Genomic DNA, 19329 nt, shown 5'->3' with positions numbered 1-19329 from the left:
TCTAGGACTCAGCACGCATGCTTGTTCTCCCTACCAGGAATACTGGGAAGGCCCGTTTCTTCCCCCTTCCTCCAGGAAGGCCTCCCCAACCTCTAAGGTTGCGACGGGTATTCTTACTCTCGGGTCATCTCACTCTGTTTCCCTAGTGCTTTATCCCCACCTCTTTACAGCACTACCACACTGCGCGGGATTCTCTACTCCTACTTCTGAATCCATCACTACCTGGTGAGTTTCAAAAGGGCTGTGTCTTATTCACCTTGTGTCTAACTCACATATAGCAGGTGCTCAGTAATTATCTGTGGAATGAATAAGGAAAGAATGACTCAAAGAACAAATGAATGAAACAGAGGGAAGGGGAAGGGGAGAGGTGCTGCTTGTCTCTTTTTTAAATAACAGCTTCATGGAGCTGCAAGTCAGCCCTGTAAAGTATACAACCCAGTGGCTTTTAGCATCTTGCTTATTTTATTTTATCATAGCTTCAGGGGCACACGCACAGGTGTGTGACGTGGGTGTGCCGCATGAGGGCCAAGTCTGGCCTTCTGGCGAACTCCTGCCCCAACAGTGAACACAGTGCCGGGTAGGGCCTTTTTCAACCCCTGCTTCCTTCCCTCTGCCTCCCCTCCCGCTTCTGAAGTCCACAGTGCCTTCTGTTTCCATCTTGAAGTCCACTGGGTACTCACTGTTTAGTTAGCACTCATGGGTGAGAACATGTGGTATTTGAGTATCTTGCTTATTTCTGCATCAGTCCATTTGAGAGAATAACTTAATTACTGAAATAAAAATGTACAAAAACTCAGTTTATTCTGAAATACTTTATTAAGAAAAAAGTGTTTCCGCTGTTTTAAGAGGACACAAAAATGTAAGCCAGTAACAACATTTTAAATTCAAAACATACAGACACGTCAAAGGAATGAAGCCTGGATCTTTTATTACATGTGAATTATGCGTCCTTACCTGCAGCTGTCTATAACACATATATCTTCACCCACTGCACACACAGTCCCCGTGGAAACACTCCTTGTCTGCGTGAGTGCTTCTTTGTGTGTCTGTATCTGTGGAAGTGGCTGTTTTGTGGGTAGTGGGGTAGGCGTCCACAGCTACCATCATGGCTGTCTTTGCTCAAGGAGGGTTTCCAAAGCTTTGTTTCATTTTACTCATCAGAATGAGGAGCTCGGCTTATCTCTCAGGTCTTGTTTTTCAGATATAGCTAATGATGCCACAGATAGTAGAGCAGAATAAAACTGTGGATCACAAAGCAAGTATTGAGAATGGCCCATTCTGCTGAAAACCAGACAGACAGACACTGGGGCAGGCCCTGGGTCAGGGTGATACAGAGGAATCCCAGGCACGTCTCTCCCAAACGTTTAACCAGGCTTGGGGAGTGAGGCACAAACACGTGAAATTTTCACGTAAGACACAGACAAGGACAAAACGTGAGATAACACAAGACAGAACAATGGTTTTCAAGTGGTTAAAGAAAGGTGACCTTATCTTCTAACTATAAATTGTAACAGAGTCTGGCAAGTGGCAGGAAGCACTTCCACAGGCAGGGGGCAAAAGATCTGACCTGGGCCAGTCCTGGAAGTGCTTGGGCATAGAACTTGTGCGCACTAGGAGGTCAGCGTGACAGACTCAAGTTTTGAAAAGTCTTCATTCCACGGAGAAGCAAGAGGACCATATCTGGTTAAGTGGAGAAGAAAGCACCCAGGACCAGGGGAGAGCATAAGGCCAGCTTGGGGAAGAGAAGACCTGCGGTGGAGAATGTGAGTAGGAACAAGCCTGGGGAGAAGAATTAGGACCAAAGTACACAGGGCACCCTGCCACTTACAGAAAACGACAGCTCTTCCTCAGGAAGAGGCAAGAAACTCCTGTGCCGGTGAGAAGAACTGACTAAAAAGTCCGGCGGCCCCAGGAGGGGGGCTTTGTGGAGATCTGCGCGCACCTGTGTGGGCTGAAGGCCAGCTGGGAGGTCGTGATTACCCTCAGGCAGGAAAGGAAGGTGGAGCTGTGGCCAGGGTGAAAAGAGACGAGGAGCATGCCAGGAGGAAAACGGTCAGGACAGGACTCTGCCTCCCGGGAGAGTGTGGCTGGCGCGGAGTTCCAGGCCTGCTGATGCTGCAGTGGGGGCAGGGCTGCCCTGGGGGAGGCGGCGGGGAGGGCGGGTGACCAGCAGAAGGGAGAGCCCCGGGAAGAGGCCTTCAGGCAGAGTCCAGGCCCGGGCAGGGAAGCCAGTGAGGAAGGAAGATCCCACGGGAAGGGGACCTGGGCCAAGAGGAGCCCGGAGTGAGCAGTTCCCGGGCAGAGCTCAGGGAGGAGGAGGACGCGGAAGAGGAGCTGACCACGGGCTTCCCTGTGAAGTCTGGGAGTGCAGACGCAGGAGACTCTGGGAGAAAGTGGACTTTGCTGAGAAGGCGTCGTGAAGAAACGGGGAAGCAGGCATGGCCCCAACGTGCTGGAATGAACAGCTCCAGTCCACAGGCAGAGGGAAAGAGCCACCGCGGAAAAGAGAGGGAGAGTGAGCCAGCAACATCTCTGCGACCAGAGAGGAGGAGTGAGCTGGCGTGGAGGATGCCCATTAAGACCAGTGGAGCAGGTTCAGAGCCGCCACCTGCAAGGAGGATGACTCCGTGCAGAGGGAGTGGCCAAATGCACAGCCTCAGCTTTCCCGCAGTGGCCGGACCCAGCCTGCTTCCCTCACTGTTGGGCTCTCCTCACCCTCCAGCCCAGCCCCCAAGAGTGTGCCCATGGTCCTGCCTCCTGACACAGCGGCTGTGATCTACAAGGCTGGCTATGGATGGAGGGAGGGAACACCCCTGGGGCAGAAGCTCCCCAAGAGGAAGCCGAGCACAGCACAAGACAGGAAGGAGAGCAGGGGAGCACTCAGAAGACCAAAGAAGGCCTGCCACGAAGAAAGCAGCTTAGGAATTCTCAGCCAGGCAAGAGCACGCGAGGGGGAGCAGAGGACGGGGAAGATGCCAGAAGGCCAGAAGGCCAGGCAAGGCCCTCTACAGAGGGTCACTGGAGGCCACTACAAAAGCAGAGGAGCATGCAGGCCCACTCAGGCTCTGTACACCCAGAGGTGGCTGCTCCAGAAACACAAGGCTCCATGGAGACAGATGCGAGATCCCCAGACAGCCTTAGCGAAGCGTGTGTGATGGCAGGCAAGAGGCTGACAGCTCCAGGGACGAACGGAGAACAGCTCAGTGCTGCCTACACATCCCACGTGTGGTGAAGAAACAGCCAGGCGGGTCAGAAGGAGAGGAAAGTCAGAGGCCAAGGGACCAGAGGTGCGAAAGGCCACAAAGGCAGGAATGGGCGGTGGGAGGGAAAGCGGAAGACGGCCGGGAAGGGTGAGAAAGCGTTTCAGAGTCAGATCCGAGTACAACGGATGGGAGTGGAGGTGTTAGGGAAATTATAAGGTAGGTGCCTGGAAGCAACAAAGACGTGGGTGCTGATGTCCCTGAGGATGACAAAAGGAACTAAATGGAAGACCCCTGGGAGCCAAGTACTAAAGTCCTCAAGGAAAATGGGGCGACCCAGAAGCAATCAGATACTAGGGAATGGGTTACATAAGTGTCTCTTCTCATTTTACAATGACATCTAATCCACGAAGGTTACGTATCTGGATGCATGAGCCCTGCAGATGCTTTCAGTACCTCTTCAGAAGTCCTGGGATTTATGAATGGCACAGTTACTTCCAGTGCCCCACTCCATCCTCTGGAAGAAGTAGACCGCGGTGCTTTCTAGGAGCGAGCCGCTCAAGATGGCCAACAAGGAGAGCTTTCGGTTGATGTTTAGGGTCACTGGAAAAGAGAAGACAGGCAACAGGTTACTGAACTCAAATTAAGTGATGTTGGCATATAAATTATGTGGTGGTGTGGATTGTTTGGTAAAGCTGTTTTCAGAAAAACTGTATTTGTTTTATTAATCTATGCTGCTACCTTCTCCCACTTTTCCATCTGTAAATCTTTTGAGAGAACAAAAGCCTCTGCTGATAACAAAACACTGAGTTCCTCCTCTGCAAACCAGGGGCAGACTCTGTTCCATGTTTATTAAAGGAAAAATAATAAAAAAAGGATACTCCCAGGGTCACAGTTTGCAAGATGACAAATATTCTGATAAAAGCACCAGGTAATAGGCTCACTTAAAACAGCACTTCTCACACTACATATCCCTTTCGTGGTATAGCAGGAATTCTCCTGGACCTGGCATTCTCTCCTGGCCATGTCACTTTGGACAAGTCACTTAATCCTCAGAGCCCCATGAGTGCATTCATAAAATAGACGTAATGATGGATGCCCTACTAATCTCCCAGGACAGAGACAATGCATATGCAAGCATTTTGAAAACTGTAAATTACCCTGTGGTTAAATGTAACAATTACTGAGTACCTGCTGTGTAAAAGGCACTATTCAAAGTATTAGGTATTGTTATTATGCTATGAAAAATTCCAGTGTTCGATAGGTTATATGCAAACTGCTCTAGAAACAAGGCTTTAAGCTTTTTTATGGGTTGAAGGCTGAGAAGATAGAATAAAATCAGAAACATACCTCTAGTTGCCTGAAAATTCGATGTAAGGACAAATATTTTAATGAGTTTGAGGCACAGAGGGGTGTAATCGTGTTCCCAGATGACAGCTGGAATCAGCAGCAGTTTTCCATAGCTAGATAACAATAATGCTTTCAACAGCAAATTGAAGTTGAGCCTTTTTTTCGTCGTCATGGGCCGTTCTACCCCCAGAAAAGTAAAAATGCCAACAAAAAAGGCAGCTTGTTCTAAGGAGAAAATGAAAATAAAAATATGAATGTCCCCATCCAAAAACACAGCTCCTTAAAAGTAAGCCAAAATTCCAAAATGCAACTTATCAGCTGACTTAACAAGAAAGGCTTTATCAAGATCAAACATTTTTTCTTCTTTTTAAATCCTTGGCTTTTGTGTCAGATCCTGTGGGTATGATTTTAGAAACATATTTCAACAGTTCTTTCATGGGGTATTTCATCATCCACTGAAGGAAAAGTAACTCTATTAGAACTGTGATAATCAACTTTCTTTTCTGGAGACAGGGTCTTGCTCTGTCGCAGGCTGGAGTGCTACAATCATAGCTCACCGCAACCTCAAACTCCTGGGCTTAAGCCATCCTCCCGCCTCGGCCTCCAGAGTAGCTGAGACTACAGGCATACCACCACACCCAGCTAATTTTTAAAATTTTTGTAGAAACAGGGTTTTGCTATGTTGCTTAGGCTGGCCTTAAACTCCTGGCCTCAAGTGATCCTCCCACCTCAGCCTCCCAACGTTCGGGGACTACAGGTGTGTGTGCCACCAAGCCTAGCTAATTTTTCTAATTTTTGTAGAGACTGAGACTTGCTATGCTGCCTACAGTGGTTTCAAACTCCTGGCCTCAAGTGACCTCCCCTCGTCGGTCTCCAAAAGTGCTGGGCTTATAGGTGTGAGAGCCACGGTGCCCAGTCATAATCATCAATTTTCTAAAGTTCTTTCCAGGAAGTAGATTCTGCTTAACCATTTTCTTTGTAAAGTAAGAGATCTCCAAAGATATAATAAAACAGGAGAGTGGAGGCTTTGAAGTCTGAAAGATAGGACCCATCCTACAAATGAAGTAACACAGGAAGACATTTTTATTTGCGTATCTTCCACTGTGCCTATTATCTATAAGATTTTTGAATATTCTGTCATCTAAATCAAAAGACTTCCTTTATTCATTATTAACATCTTGAATGCAATTCCTTATACTTCCAGAAGGTATTCATAGATAGACAGAGTCCAGATTAGAAGAAGCAATGGTTCTTCTGTATCCTCTGGTCAGAACATAGCATAATCTATGCAGTTCCTATTAACTAGAAATTTAAAACTTCTTTTGCCTGTGCTATAATTTTTATTAGGATTTTTAGTCTTCTGACTACCCAGCTGTGTCCGTACTGAGTAGTCTGTCTCTAATTTCATATTTTCCCCACAAGATGTGTTATAGTTTAGGTTTCTTCAAAATCAGGTGTTCTGGAGCATATACATTATATTATAGTAGAAACAACTATACTATTCTTTAAACATTTTCTAACTTAATATAGCCAAACTAAAGAGGCTCCAAATAAAGGTGATTAAAATCAATAAAATTAATTTAGGATGGTCAATCCCATGATATCTGATCTGTTCTTCAAGAGAGACATGTTACTGCCCTTCAGAATGACGGGAGCGCCTTGCAAGGATCTGCTCAAACAGCCCGATTGTAAAGCTTAGGTTTGGATTAAAAAACAATAAAGTAATAAAGAACTCCCTGAATGAACAAACAGTGAACAACAAGCATGATCTAACAATGGAGAGTTGTCTCCTGTCACTGGAGACACTCAAACAGAGCGGGACTATCTCTCAAGAATCTAGAGAAAGAAGGACTTCTTGTACTGGAGAGGTCAGGGCAGACACTCCCCACTCCCTTCCAAATTAGGACTGATGAGAGTTGTGGAACTGCGCCAGTCCTTAAGCCCTCGTCTGCCAGCTCGGCACCCGGAGGGGCTGACGACCTGCTGCAGCACAGAAAACACTGATGGGGAGTCCCGAGACTTGTCCGCTGTGGGGTCATGGGGAAATCATTTACCCTTTCCACATCTATGTTTCTGCAGTTAGACATGAGGGACCCCAACCTACCTCTCCAGCCCTAACCTGTCTGTCTTGGAGGATGGTTGTGAAAATCAAACTAGGTAATACCTGTGAAAGCAATTTTTAAATGAGAAAATGCCATATTTAATATAAGCTATTCTTAATAAATCCCTTTACAGCTTTATAATGTAATCAGGAATTAGATTAAGACACATAAAGATAAGTAACAGTAGAAATTTTTGATTAAGTATCAAAAGACCCACCATACAGGAGTTGCTGTAGGAATTCTCAATTATTTGAAAACAAGACTTTTAAAAAATATTAGATTAAAAATACAGACATAACAGCAGTTTATCTCTAGAAATTTTAAGATGCTTTGCGCTTTAAAGCTTAAAATTATATTATGCTCTAGTTCTTGGGCTCGGTAACATGCTCAAGGAGGTTTTTAATATTATTATTATTTTTTAAGACAGAGTCTTGCTCTGTCGCCCAGCAGGCTGGTGTGCAGTGGCATGATTATAGCTCACTGCAGTATCAAATTCCTGGGTTCAAATGATCCTCCTGCCTCAGCCTCCCAAGTAGCTGAGACCACAGGCATGTACCACCAATCCTGGCTAACTTTTAAATCTTTTTGTAGAGAGAAAGTCTCGCTATATCGTCCAGCTGGTCTTGAACTCCTGGGCACAAGCAATCCTCCCACCTCAGCCTCCCAAACTGATGGGATGACAGGCATGAACCACTGCACCTGATTTAATATTGTCTTATATGATATAAAGATTATATATTTATATAATTTATAAAATAATCTTTATAAAGCATTTATATATAAAGCCTTTCTATATATAAACCCTTATATAATCTATAAAAAATTTATAAAAGAATCCCTATTTTTAAAATAAATTTCAAATATTATCTAAGAAGATAATGAAGCAATAGCCACACTAAATGTCTTTAAATTGCCACAGAGTCCAAATTGTATCTAAAATGATTGACAGAATGCACATCATGGTCATTAAATTTTCATAAGCCTTAGTAATTAATTAAATCATCACTCATTCCTGACTTCAAGCTCTAAGAGGGTAGAGAGTTTTCTATGTGTCTTTCAGGGATATATCTCTAGTGTCTAAAGTGGTGCCTGGCACATAATAAGTATTTAAAAAAATATTTCTTCAGTGAATGAATGAATAATCACTGAGTCTAACTGATGGTGACTTGCTCGGGTTAGAATGTGTGGGTGTATGTTTGCATAACATTCATTCAATCAACTGAACAAATGTTTACTGAGCATCTACTATAGCCCCGGTAATAAGGCTTGAGCTACATCAGTGACCAAAACAAAGAGCTCTGACCTCATTCTGTATACATGTGAGTAGGAGACCATGAACAAGAGACAATTTTGTGAGGTGTTAGATGATAAGCACCACAAGAAAAAGCAGCAGAGCAAGATTAGGAGATCAGGAGCATTACAGGAGAAGTACTAGGGAGCAGCATGCACTTCACTGAGAAGGTGACACTTCGGCCAAGACTGGAGGCATGTGAGGAAGTCAACATGTGGGCATCGGGGCAGGAGTTCCCGGCTGAGAGGATGGCTTGTCCAAAGGCCTTCAGGTGAAGCTCATCCAGTCAGAGCGGGTAGGTGACAGCAGATCTGGGAGACGTTGCCATGGAGAGAATGGGAGAGGGCCTGGCAGGCTACTGTAAGGACTTCGGCTTTTACTCTGAGGGAAGTGGGCAGCACGGCGTTTTTGCAGAGGACTGACACGATCGAACTGGCTTGAAAAGGACTCCTCTGTGTTGTGAATAGACTGCTGGAGAGCTGGGCGAGCAGACGCGGAGGCTGTGGTGGTCCTGTAGGCAAGAGATGGGGTAAACTGCACCAGGTGGTAGCTTGGAGCGAGTGGAGAGCAGCAGTGGTGGGAATATTTTGAAGGAGGAGCCAAGGGGACTTCCTGATGACCTGACTATGAGGTATCAGAGAAAGAGAGCTCGGGGCTGACTCCAAGGCTTTTTGGTCTAAGCAACTAAAACAATGAGTTACCTGCACCTGGGATGGGAAGACTGGGTGGAGGCAGAGGGATGATACTCGGTTATGGACACAGTGATTTAGGAGATCCCCAAGTGGTGACACGGAGAAGAAAGATGAACATAGAGGCTGGAGGTCAGAAGGAAGGTCTGGGTTGGGGATGGGCATATGGGAGTTCGTGGCAGACGGACGGGACGCCCAAGGGGGTGAGGGAAGACGGAGAAGAAGAGGAGGTGAAGGAGGTCCCTGTCCAGAAACGTGACGCTGGCGTGGACTGGAGACTTTGTATGATGAAGCTAAGGTTTCGTTATCATCAAATAACTTAGAAGCAGAGAAGCACGGAAACTAGTAATAAAACAGTGACAGAAATTAATTAAACACATTCTGACCCTAGAAAAACAATAACTTAAGTTACAAATTCAAATTCTTAGAAAAAGCACTTTCTGAACGTAAAGAATTTGGGGGAATAGCAATATTCCTGCCTGCTGTCAGATAAGTAACAAGTTTTCCCTGTTAACATCAGTTGCATTAGTATACTGCAATTAGTACAACACACTGAGTAGATCCAGCAATTATCAATCTGTTTGAATAAAGATGGAACCTCGGTAATCTTCAGAGTGGATAATCAGAACTTAAACATTAAAAATTTTTTAACAATATGCTTCAAAATATTTTATGAAATTTTCTAATCTGATAAGCATAACTATTTCCATAGCATATGTGTGGTAACAAGTAAAAAACAACAACAACCAGGTGACTCAAAAAGAATCACTTCACAAGTAAGTGGTAGAGCTGAAATTTTAATTTCAAGTCCTGTATTACTAGCTCCTCATCCAATGATCAAGACCACATATCTTAGTTTTAGTCAGAATCGTTAAGTACTCGTTAACTGAGGATGAAAGCCTGGTGTCTCCTTACCCAAAGAAGCAATGGCAAACATTCGATAGAAATCCCACTCCTTAGCATATCTGATCAAGTCGTCAGGGTCAGTGTTCTGGTTGGAATCTTGAAGCTGCCACCACCTCAGATACGCTTCACAAAGCAAACAAAATATGCAGAGTTTTCCATGGATCTGACAAAGACATCACCATTCAATTAGACAAAGAAACACTTAGTTGCACCTTATATCACCAGGCACAGAGGTGACTGAGTATTTGTGGTTTTGAAGAACATGCTTCAAAAGCAAGACCCACCAAGTTGCTCCTCAGACTCACAGCTGCATTAATTCTGCAATTCAGCAGTGTCTACCGGAGTCACATTAGGAGATTTTTCAAAATACAAATGTCTAGACCCCAGTCCTGCTAGGCATCTGTGCTTTGAAAGTTTCCAGGGGGATTTTAGTGTGCACCCCTAGTTAAGAATCACCCTTTAAATAGTTCACCTTCCATTATGTATTTTTGACATCTGTCCTATACACAGAATCAAGCAAAGAATTTACTCATGTATAGGTGGAAACAGCAATAAGAGATTTAACCTGAAGATTCCATGATACGGAATAAGAAATTATAGTCTGAACAAGAATTCTAAAAAATGCCTCAGGGCTGTATGAGTATAGCTCAGTATGTTAAAAGAAAGCAACTAAAAGCTGGAAGTTCTTAAGAGTCTGGCATTTTGGCTAAGACAGAAGATACCAGGCAATAAGAACTGGCTTTCTTCTGTTTCTCCTACAGGCTGAACTTTCCCCATCAATGTGAAGTGAGGGAGAGGCAGCTTGAGTGTAAACCCAGCGTGTGCCAGAGTCCAGTCTCTGCTGCCCAGGCTCCTTCAGCTGGCAGGCTGGCTCCCCAGTGCAGCTGGGATCACCTGAGGAGGCTTAAACACTGCTGATGCCTGGATCCCATGCCCAAAGATTCTGATTCAATTGGCTCTAGGGAGACCTGCTTGGGGGGTTTAACACCCTTCTACTAGGTGATTTTAATGTGTAGCCAAGTGTGAGGATCCATGCTCTGGTAATTTAAAAACCACCCTGGTGACTTAACTTTGGGGACGAGGCAGGGATAAATAACTGCACTGTTACTGCCGAAGTTAGCCTAAACTTAGCATTGCCAGATTTAGCAAACAGGACGCCCAGTTAAATTCACATTTCAGACACCATGAATACATTTTTTGGTGTAAGTATGTTCCATGCAATATTTGGAACAACCAAAAAATGGATTCATTGTGTATTTGAAACTCAAATTTAACTGGTTGTCCTGTATTTTAGATGTCAACTCTACCCAAACTATTAAAGAGTCCACAATTCAATACACTAAAAGTATGTTTTGAAAAATCCAACTTTATAAATCAGGACTTTTTTGATTAAACCCAATGTTATCATTTACTTTACACATTCCTTTAACAGCAGAATGTAAAATGCAATAAATTGTGTTTTTAAAATGTCCTTCTTTTCATGTTTGCCTACTTCTTTTAGGTATAATTATTTTCCTATCTGGATATGTTTAATTTTATTCTGTTCAAAATCAGTAATGTCTGTTTCAACCTACTAAAAAGCAATCCAGATTAAGGATTGTTTCCTGCCAGTGACCACTTTCTTAAACATTCACTAAGTAGTGTGTACTTTTAAAAATAAACACCTGTTATTTCTAGGAACTTCCAGATGTTGAGATAAAAAATGCATCCTCAAGTTAGAATCTTTCCTTCTTATATTTTAAAATTCTGTTCAAAATTTTTATTATTCTTTTAAAATACAACAGCATCATCAAGTAGAATTTAAAAAAAAATCACAACTTACATTTATCTCAGTATTGAAAATAATATGTCTGTAAGCCTGGGCTTTGCACAAAATAGCATTAATCAAGATGATAACAGGATCATACTCAATATATTTGTCTACAGGTTTCTGGCAGGATTTCTGAAATAATACAAGATAATATTAGAACAAGCAAATTCATACATTCTCAAATCCTAGAGGATTTCAAAACACCAGGGTCTATTTGGACATATATAGCAACAAGGCCATATCAGCATTTATTTAAATAAACTTCCATTCAGATACAAAATGTTTATCTATATAAGAAGTGGTTTTAGAAACAACTAGGTGGGGATAGGATTGGCAGTAATGGGATTCTGCCGGGGGAGGGGAGGCATACCTCATCAACAAGGGTACCCGCATAACAAACGTTTGTATACTTAACCCTGAGTTGTACTTTGAATTGTACATGTTTAAAATGAAAAATTTAAATAAAAAGAAACAACTAGATATGGGATAGGCGAGGTGCCTCGCGCCTGTAATTCCAGCACCTTGGGAGGCCGAGGCAGGTGGATTGCTTGAGTCCAGAGGATCACGACCAGCCTGGGCAACACAGTGAAGCCTCACCACTACAAAAAATTCAAACATTAGCCAGTCAGGGTGGCATGCAGCTGTAGTCCCAACTACTTGGGATGCTGAGGTTGGAGGGATCTCCTGAGCACAGGAGGCTGAGGCTGCTGTGAGCCATGATCATCGTGATCTTGCCACTGCATTCCAGCCTGTGCCACAGAGTGAGACTGACTCAAAACAACAACAACAAAACTAAATACAATCTTCTAGGCTAAAAATATGAATATTTTAGCCTCATATTCACGAAGCTAAAAAGATACTTGTTTTAAAGACGGACTTTAGGCAGGAAAGTATCCGAAAAGAGTCAACTTTCAATCTGTAGGGATTCTATCTTCAATCTACTTTTAAAGTGTAGGAATTATTATAAAATAAATAAACTTAAATTACTTTCACTGATAAACTGTTGCCTGTTGGCTAGATGGCCCCCAACTTTGTAGTTCTTGAAGCATGATTTACAGAAAAGTGTTCAGCTAAGTAACCCTGCCCCCAGAGCTACCAGGAGCCTACCAGTGGGTACACGGGGCTTGGTGCCAACCATTCTCAGGAGACAGATGGCAGGGGAAGCCTGAGTTTCCCCAGTAACATTAAGAATATGGAAAGAAAATGGTCTTTCCCTGCTATAACAGACACAGCGGACAGCGCTGGGCTGTGTGTAGAGAACTGTGCTGTATAGCCTGGCTCTAGGATCCAAAATCAGGGCTCCCCCAGTCTCAGCAGTTTCTGCCAAATGGCTTTTCTCCCCTGAAAGGTCATCAATTTAGAGACGGGTTCTCTAGACACAAGTGATTACAATGTCATCAAATTCCAGCACCATTAGAAGTGTAAAATGCAAGTGTACAAGTAGAAGCTCATTAGAAATGTGACAACTGAAGTCATATTAATTACAAAGTTGTATCGATTCACTTCATAAAACAGGATTCTCCCCTTATCTGCAGTTTGTTACCAGTGGTCGACAGAGGTCTGAAAATATTAAGTGGAAAATTACAGAAATATACAATTTATTTGTTTATTACAAATAAGCACTCTGTTTTAAACTGCACACTGCTCGGCTCCAAGGCCAGGGATGAGTCACCCCTTTGTCTAGCACATCACCCTCCCTGTAGATGCTCCCCACCTGGCAGCCATTTAGGTTATCAGACTGACTGTCATATGTTCTCCAGTCACCCTTATGTGACTCAAGAATGGTCCCAAAGCACAAGAGGAGTGGTACTGGCAATTCAGATATGCTAAAGAGAGGCTACAAAGCACTTTGAGTGAAAAAATGAAAGTTCTCAACGTAATAAGAAAAGTCATGCCAAGGTTGCTAAGATCCACATTAAAAACAAATCTATCTGTGAAACTGTGAAAAAGAAAAAAGAAATTTGTGCTTTGCTGCCACACCTTAAACTGCAAAAGTTAAGGCCCCACTGTGGGATAAGTGCTTAGTTAAGACGAAAGAGGCATTACATTTGTGGGTGGAAGATGTGGACAGAAATGCGTTCGGACTTACGGAATGGGGTTTAGTACTATCTGCCACTGCAGGCACTGGGGGTCTTGGACTGCATCCCCCACAGGAAAGGAGGACTACTGGATTGGCTACATTTCCAACAAAACATTTTGAAACTCTGAGGGGACAAAACAGAAATAGGAGAAGTAATGGCTATAAAAACAAACTAGGATGGCTGGCCCTTTAGTTACATTAAAGTGCTAGAAGAATAAAGTGTATTGAATGATATTAACCCTGAACTTCTTATGTAATAAAAAACTGGATTTGCTTCCAATTTAAAGTTTCCCTACTTTATGTCATTATAAGAAACAGGTATGTTTTTCGAGTCATCAAGCAAACCAATGAAGGGACACGTGCTGCTACCTCAAATTTAAATCCACTTAATCGAACAGAGACAAAGGGAGTTAATATTTTTGCAGTTCTTTACCTGAGCAGAGAGTAGGCCAGAATCTAAATAGAACTCTCAGAATCAGAAATTCTATATTCATGGCAAAAGAGCTGTCTTATTCCTGTGCTACTCACATGAGCACACTTCCTCCTGTATATACACAAGACTAGAGGACCAGAGATGCTACTTCATTTTAAAATGAAAGCTCGGAGAGGTCAGATATCCTCTCTCTGTCTTTTAGAAGTTCTCTAAAACCCATCTTCAGAGAGCACCACAAGTCTGGGGATTCAGACAGTTTGGGGAAAGAGGTAGGTAGAAACCAGCACCCAGAGCCACAGCATCTGTTATTTCTTTTGCATTCATTTGTTTGACAAATGTTTTTGGAATGGCTATTACATTCTTAACAACAGCTGTCTTTTCTGGCCATTTGATGAACCAGGCACTTACAAGGTGCTACATATTAGTCTTTGGCTGAAAGTCTCTTTCCTCAAGGACCTTCCAGCTTAGAGGTGGAAGACAAAGGTGCCACCTCGCCCACAGGCCATCAGACGATGTAGCATCCCAGTGCTTGGATGGGATGAGCACAGGGTGTAAGAGAAGAGGGAGCTTCTGGCAACATGTGATACACTATGTGCTTTGTGTTTTATGAGCACTGAGATTTCACCAAAGTCTGCTGATTCCTTCCCAGTTACTTGAGACCTGAGTTTTTCTCATTCTCCCTCTATCATTTGATCTGTCCTTAAGTGCCGTTCTCAACGTCCCTTCCCCCTGCCTTCACCTCGAACGTGAGAAGGAATACCATGCACACACACTCACACGCACTCACACACTCACACACACGCACACAAATGTAGACGTCCCCAAACATATTGCGAGAAGTTATATTTACCGAATTTAGTAACTGTGTCTTCTCAGTCTGGCCACATTGTTTCATTCGAGACCATCGACTACTTTGTAGACAAGCACCCTGACAAGAGGTTTCTGCCAAGAATCCCCCGCAGCACACGGGTGGCGCTCGGGGAATTCACACCCCGTTCCCGCCGCCTCGGTCTGAGGGCGGATGTGCCTCGCCTGGCCCACGTGCTCCCCACCTCCCCAGCGAGGCTCGTTTCTTTTGGGATGGGAACGGGCCAGACGGGGAGTGCTTGGCGCTGCCGGCTGCTCACTCCCCTCGGCCATCTCCAGGGCATCCGTCTCCCCGCCTGTGCTCGCGCGCTCCGCCCCGGCAGCCCCACGGCAGCCCCAGGGCAGCCCCAGGGCGAGCAAGCGCGCGTCGCGAGGGCGGAGCCCTCGGCACCCCAAGGTGGGAGCGAAGGCTGCGGGCCGAGGGGACCAGCGCTCGCGAGGGCCTCGACGGAGGCTTCTCTGGCGACCGCAACAACGAGCGCGGCAAAGAGCCGAACACGTGAGCCAGGCGCTACAGGACACAAAAGGGTCACGTCTTGGAGCACAGTGCTAATCAGCTGCGACAGCTGAAGCGGCGGGAGGGGCTGGGGCTGGGGCAAGGAACGGCCGTGTTCGAGGGAGGCCAGGGAGAGAAACACAGACGGGCAAGCGGGGAGTGGCAGCGGAAAAGCACAGAGAGCCAAGGCAAAGGTGAAAAATGCAGGCGGGGGGTCGGCTGAGCATCTTGCCGTCTCCCAGTCTGGGAGGGAAAAGACCCAAGTGTGTAACCACTTAGAAACTTTGATATCATTTCACAACAAATTGCCTGATGCAAAACCTTTTTACTTTTCATATCTCAGAAGTTGAAAAACTTAAAAAATGAAGAGCTTTATGGTTTACTTTCTCAGAGCCTAGCATCAAATAAATGGTTTTTCCTGAGTGATGCTATCATGGCCTAAAGTTTACTGTGTATTAGCATGATTAAAAGTGAGGCAATTTCATGCTCTATCTCATTATGGAATGGCTGTATACGATAATAAATTCATAATGCATGGTGCCACCATTCATTATTCCAAATGCACACCTAAAATCTGTCTCAGAGACAGTACGATGTTAAGGGAAAAAAGGGAAAGGGAGAAGTAACTGATCACCCAAATAGCTATCCAACAATTATTTTGTCTTTCTATTTAAAAAAGTATCAAGAAGCAAGCATCTGATGATTATGAAAGGGATTTTGTTGTTAGCTTATTGCCAGTAAAAAAAGATTGTTTTATATTATTAATGATTACCAACTAAAGTGCATATACAAATATTAGCTTTTCTTTGGACAAAATACCATACAAGTATGTGGTTATCATCTTCCAGGGGGATCATTTAATTGGATGAGTCCAAAAGTTACAAAGCTTAGACTACATGTAAGATCTTGTCCTCTTTCTTGTACCAGGATGTCCAAGCATGCACTCATGTAAAAACCTGGAAATGACTCATGCATTCAACAAATATATACTTAGTACCTACTATGTGACAGGCACTGTTCTGGGTGATCCAGCTACATAAATGAATAAAATAGATTCTTTTTGTGTAGCTTACATTCCAGTAGGAGAAGACAGTTAATATTAAGTCAATTACGTAAAATATTACAAGGTGATAAGGTGCCATGGAGAAAGATAAAGCTGGAAGGGTATCATAATTTTTAATAGAGTGGTCAGAGTGGACCTTTTTGATAAGATGTTTGAAAAAGCACTTGAAGGAGGTAAGGGAACTAGCCATGCAGACACCTGAGAGACGGGAGTGTTCCAGGCAGAGTGCAAAGGCCCTGAGGAAGGAACCTACCTGGGTTGAGAGACACCAGGAGGCCAGTGGGACGGCAGTGGAATGAGGGAGGGAGCGCACATCAGACTGCACAGGGTCTTATAAACTAGCACAAGAATTCTGGCCTTAACTCTGAGTGAGATGGAAAATCACTGGAAGCTTCTGACCCAAGGAATGACAAGAACTAACGTACACTTTTGAAGGCTCGGTCTCTGGCTGCGCTGGAAGAGACTGAAGAGGTCCACGGGCAACATAGGGAGACCAGACAGGAGGTGTAACAACAGGCCAGGTGGGATATGATGGGGCTTGAACCAGGGCTGCAGCAGGAGTAACAGTGAGAAGTAGTTGTTTCTGAACATAATCTGAAGACAGAGCTAACAGGATCTGCTGGGCAACTGAATACAAAATGTCAGAGGAAGAGAGGAATCAGGGATGACTACAAGACTTTTTGGTCTTAGGAACTAAAATGGTAGAGTTGTCGCTAAATTGTCATGGTAGAGTTTGAGGTGGCTACTGAAAGCCAAGTGGAGAAGTTCAGGCTGGAGATAAAAATTCAGGAATTGTCAAAATTTAGATGGTATTTAAAACCATGAGACAGAATGAGCTCTTCAAGGGAGAGAATGCAGACAGAAAGAGGTCCAATGACTGAGCCTTAGAGTACACCATGGCTAAGAGGTAAGAAAGGACAGGTGCAGTGGCTCAAGCCTGTAATCCCAGCACTTTGGGAGGCGGAGGTGAGAGGACTGTCTGAGTCCAGGGATTCAAGACCAGCCTGGGTAACTTGGTGAGACCTTATCTCTACAGTAAATTTTTAAAAATTAGCCAGGTGTGGTGGCACGCACCTGTGGTTTCAGCTACTTAGAAGGCTGAGGCAGAAGGATCACCTGAAGTCCAGCAAGTCAAGGCTGCAGTGGTTGTAAGTGTGCCACTGCACTCCAGCCTGGGCGACAGAATGAGACTCCAACTCAAAAAAAAAAAAGAAAAAAAAAAGGTAAGAAAGATGAGGCAAAACCAGAAAAGAGGTTGAGGTGAAACAGCCAGTAAGAAGATGACAAGAAGAGCCCTGAGTCCTGGCAAGTGCACAAAGTGTTTCAAGGAGAAGATCATAATGAGGTCAAAAAGACTAGACTACTGGATTTAGCAAAGTGGAAGTCAGCGGTGATCTTAACAAAAATGGTTTCTAGTGAGAAGGTGGATGGAAGAAAGTCTGACTGAACTAGGCTCAAAAGAAACTAGGAGAAGAAATAAAGATAGCAAGTACAAACATCACTTAAAAGAGTTCTGCTGTCTGAGGGAGGAGAAAAAGAGCAGAAGCTAAAGGTAGAAGTGGGGTCAAGAGTGTTTTGTTGTTGTTGGTTTGGGGTTTTTTTGAAGGGAGAAATGATAGTATGCATGCTAGTGGGAACAGTGCAGCAAAGAGCAGAAGAGCATTTTAAGTAAAAGAAAGGGTGTAAGATCTGGTGTACAAGTGGAGGCACTGGCTTTATGCGGGTATATCAAGGCTTCAACCATAACAACAGGAGGAATGACAGAGTATAATATGTCCATAACAATGCTAGGATGGGTTTATGTGGTTGCAAAGCTTGTGGAAGCGTTCCGTTTTCTTAGAAAAACAGGGAGAATATAGAGGAAGCTCGAAGAGAGAAAGGGCATGCGATGACTGTCCCGAAGAATGGGAATGAGAGTGGACTAGGGACATACATACAACAGGATGGCCAGGCAGCATGAAAGGCCTATATGAAGTTAATGGTCATGAATTTAAGACGTTCCCCCCCCCAAGAACGTACAGCTGCACGGGTGTAGGGAAAGACCAGGCAGTATGTTGGATTTAACAAGGGTTCACATTTTGCCAAGTGAGGGAAGCATTGAGTGGAACAGGACGTTAAGAGTGAATACACCAGAGTGTTCAATGTTCGACAACAGGCCATATAGGTACATACAATTTGTCTACGCTCCTGCATATTATTACAGACCATATTTTACGAAAGAGAACTATTCCTGGAAAATCATCGGGAGATCAGAAACGGGACGACAATGTACCGACTGCCTACCCTGTGACAGCTCCTTCGCTACGCCGCCCGACAGCCACAGTGAAGCAGCTTCGGCGCGAACCCACGTGTCAATTCCTCCGCACCACGCGCACATCCACTTCCGCCCGACGGTCTGTTCGCCAGGTGGGCCTCGGCTCCCAAACACGCACCCGTACCAAAAAAAGCGCAGCAGAGAGTTCTCTACGAGGGCAGGTCTTCATGCCAGACCCCGAGCGGGACGGCAGGGCCAAGGACCGTCTGAAAGGGCCCTGCCTCTCACGGCGGCCAAATCCCGCGCGACCTTGTCTTCCCAAGGACACCCCACACCGGACAACTTACGCAGATGGTGATCTTCAGCACCCCGTGGTTATAGTCTCGGTACAACTCCTTGGCCTCCCGGTTGCACTCGATGCACCTGTACTGGCAGGAAGCCGGGGCGGCAGTGGGGGTCACCGCCACCCGGTCCGCATGCCCCTTCCCCGGCCACGGCCCGCTCCACCGGCCGCTGCCCATCTCCAGCCAGCTGCGACGCCAGTTTCCCATCCCGGGGCGGCGGGAGACGTCAGACGCCAGACCGGAAGACCGGCGCCGCGCGGGGCTTGCTGGGAGTCGTAGTCCCAGCACGGGAAGCGGGGCCCGAGGCTGGCCACGCCGGAACGACAGCTCCCAAGAGGCATTGCTTCCCCCGCCCCGCCCCCTCGCCACGGCCCACCTGTCCGCCTGGGCTGGAGGCGGGGAGGCCGAGAGCCGGGCGCGGGCTGCCGCACATGCGCCCTGAGG

The 19329-nt window shown here is 45.0% G+C and overlaps 1 protein-coding gene across 1 annotated transcript; it reads right to left on the bottom strand.

The window, feature by feature from the left end:
- Positions 1–797: 797 nt before the first annotated feature.
- Positions 798–19113, bottom strand: ARV1 (ARV1 homolog, fatty acid homeostasis modulator). Its single transcript, XM_008057953.2, has 6 exons — positions 18889–19113; positions 11361–11480; positions 9548–9701; positions 4551–4775; positions 3657–3803; positions 798–1241 (listed from the first exon to the last, which is right to left on the bottom strand). The coding sequence occupies exons 1-5, from the start codon at positions 19090–19092 to the stop codon at positions 3661–3663; spliced, it is 846 nt and encodes a 281-aa protein (XP_008056144.1). The 5' UTR covers positions 19093–19113; the 3' UTR covers positions 798–1241; positions 3657–3660.
- Positions 19114–19329: the final 216 nt, after the last annotated feature.

Source organism: Carlito syrichta, unplaced genomic scaffold (assembly GCF_000164805.1).
Source record: "Carlito syrichta isolate Samal-C Ts95f unplaced genomic scaffold, Tarsius_syrichta-2.0.1 Scaffold303169, whole genome shotgun sequence".
NCBI classification, from domain to species: domain Eukaryota; kingdom Metazoa; phylum Chordata; class Mammalia; order Primates; family Tarsiidae; genus Carlito; species Carlito syrichta.
This window is presented reverse-complemented; position numbering and strand designations above follow the sequence as displayed.

Excerpts from the sequence above, each read along its gene's own strand:
- ARV1 (XM_008057953.2), bottom strand. The coding sequence starts at position 19,092 with ATGGGAAACTGGCGTCGCAGCTGGCTGGAGATGGGCAGCGGCCGGTGG. Across the intron at positions 9,702-11,360 it reads TTTTCAATACTGAGATAAAT|ATCCATGGAAAACTCTGCAT; the intron begins GTAAGTTGTGAT and ends TGTCTTTGTCAG. Across the intron at positions 3,804-4,550 it reads GAATTTTCAGGCAACTAGAG|TGACCCTAAACATCAACCGA; the intron begins GTATGTTTCTGA and ends TCTCTTTTCCAG.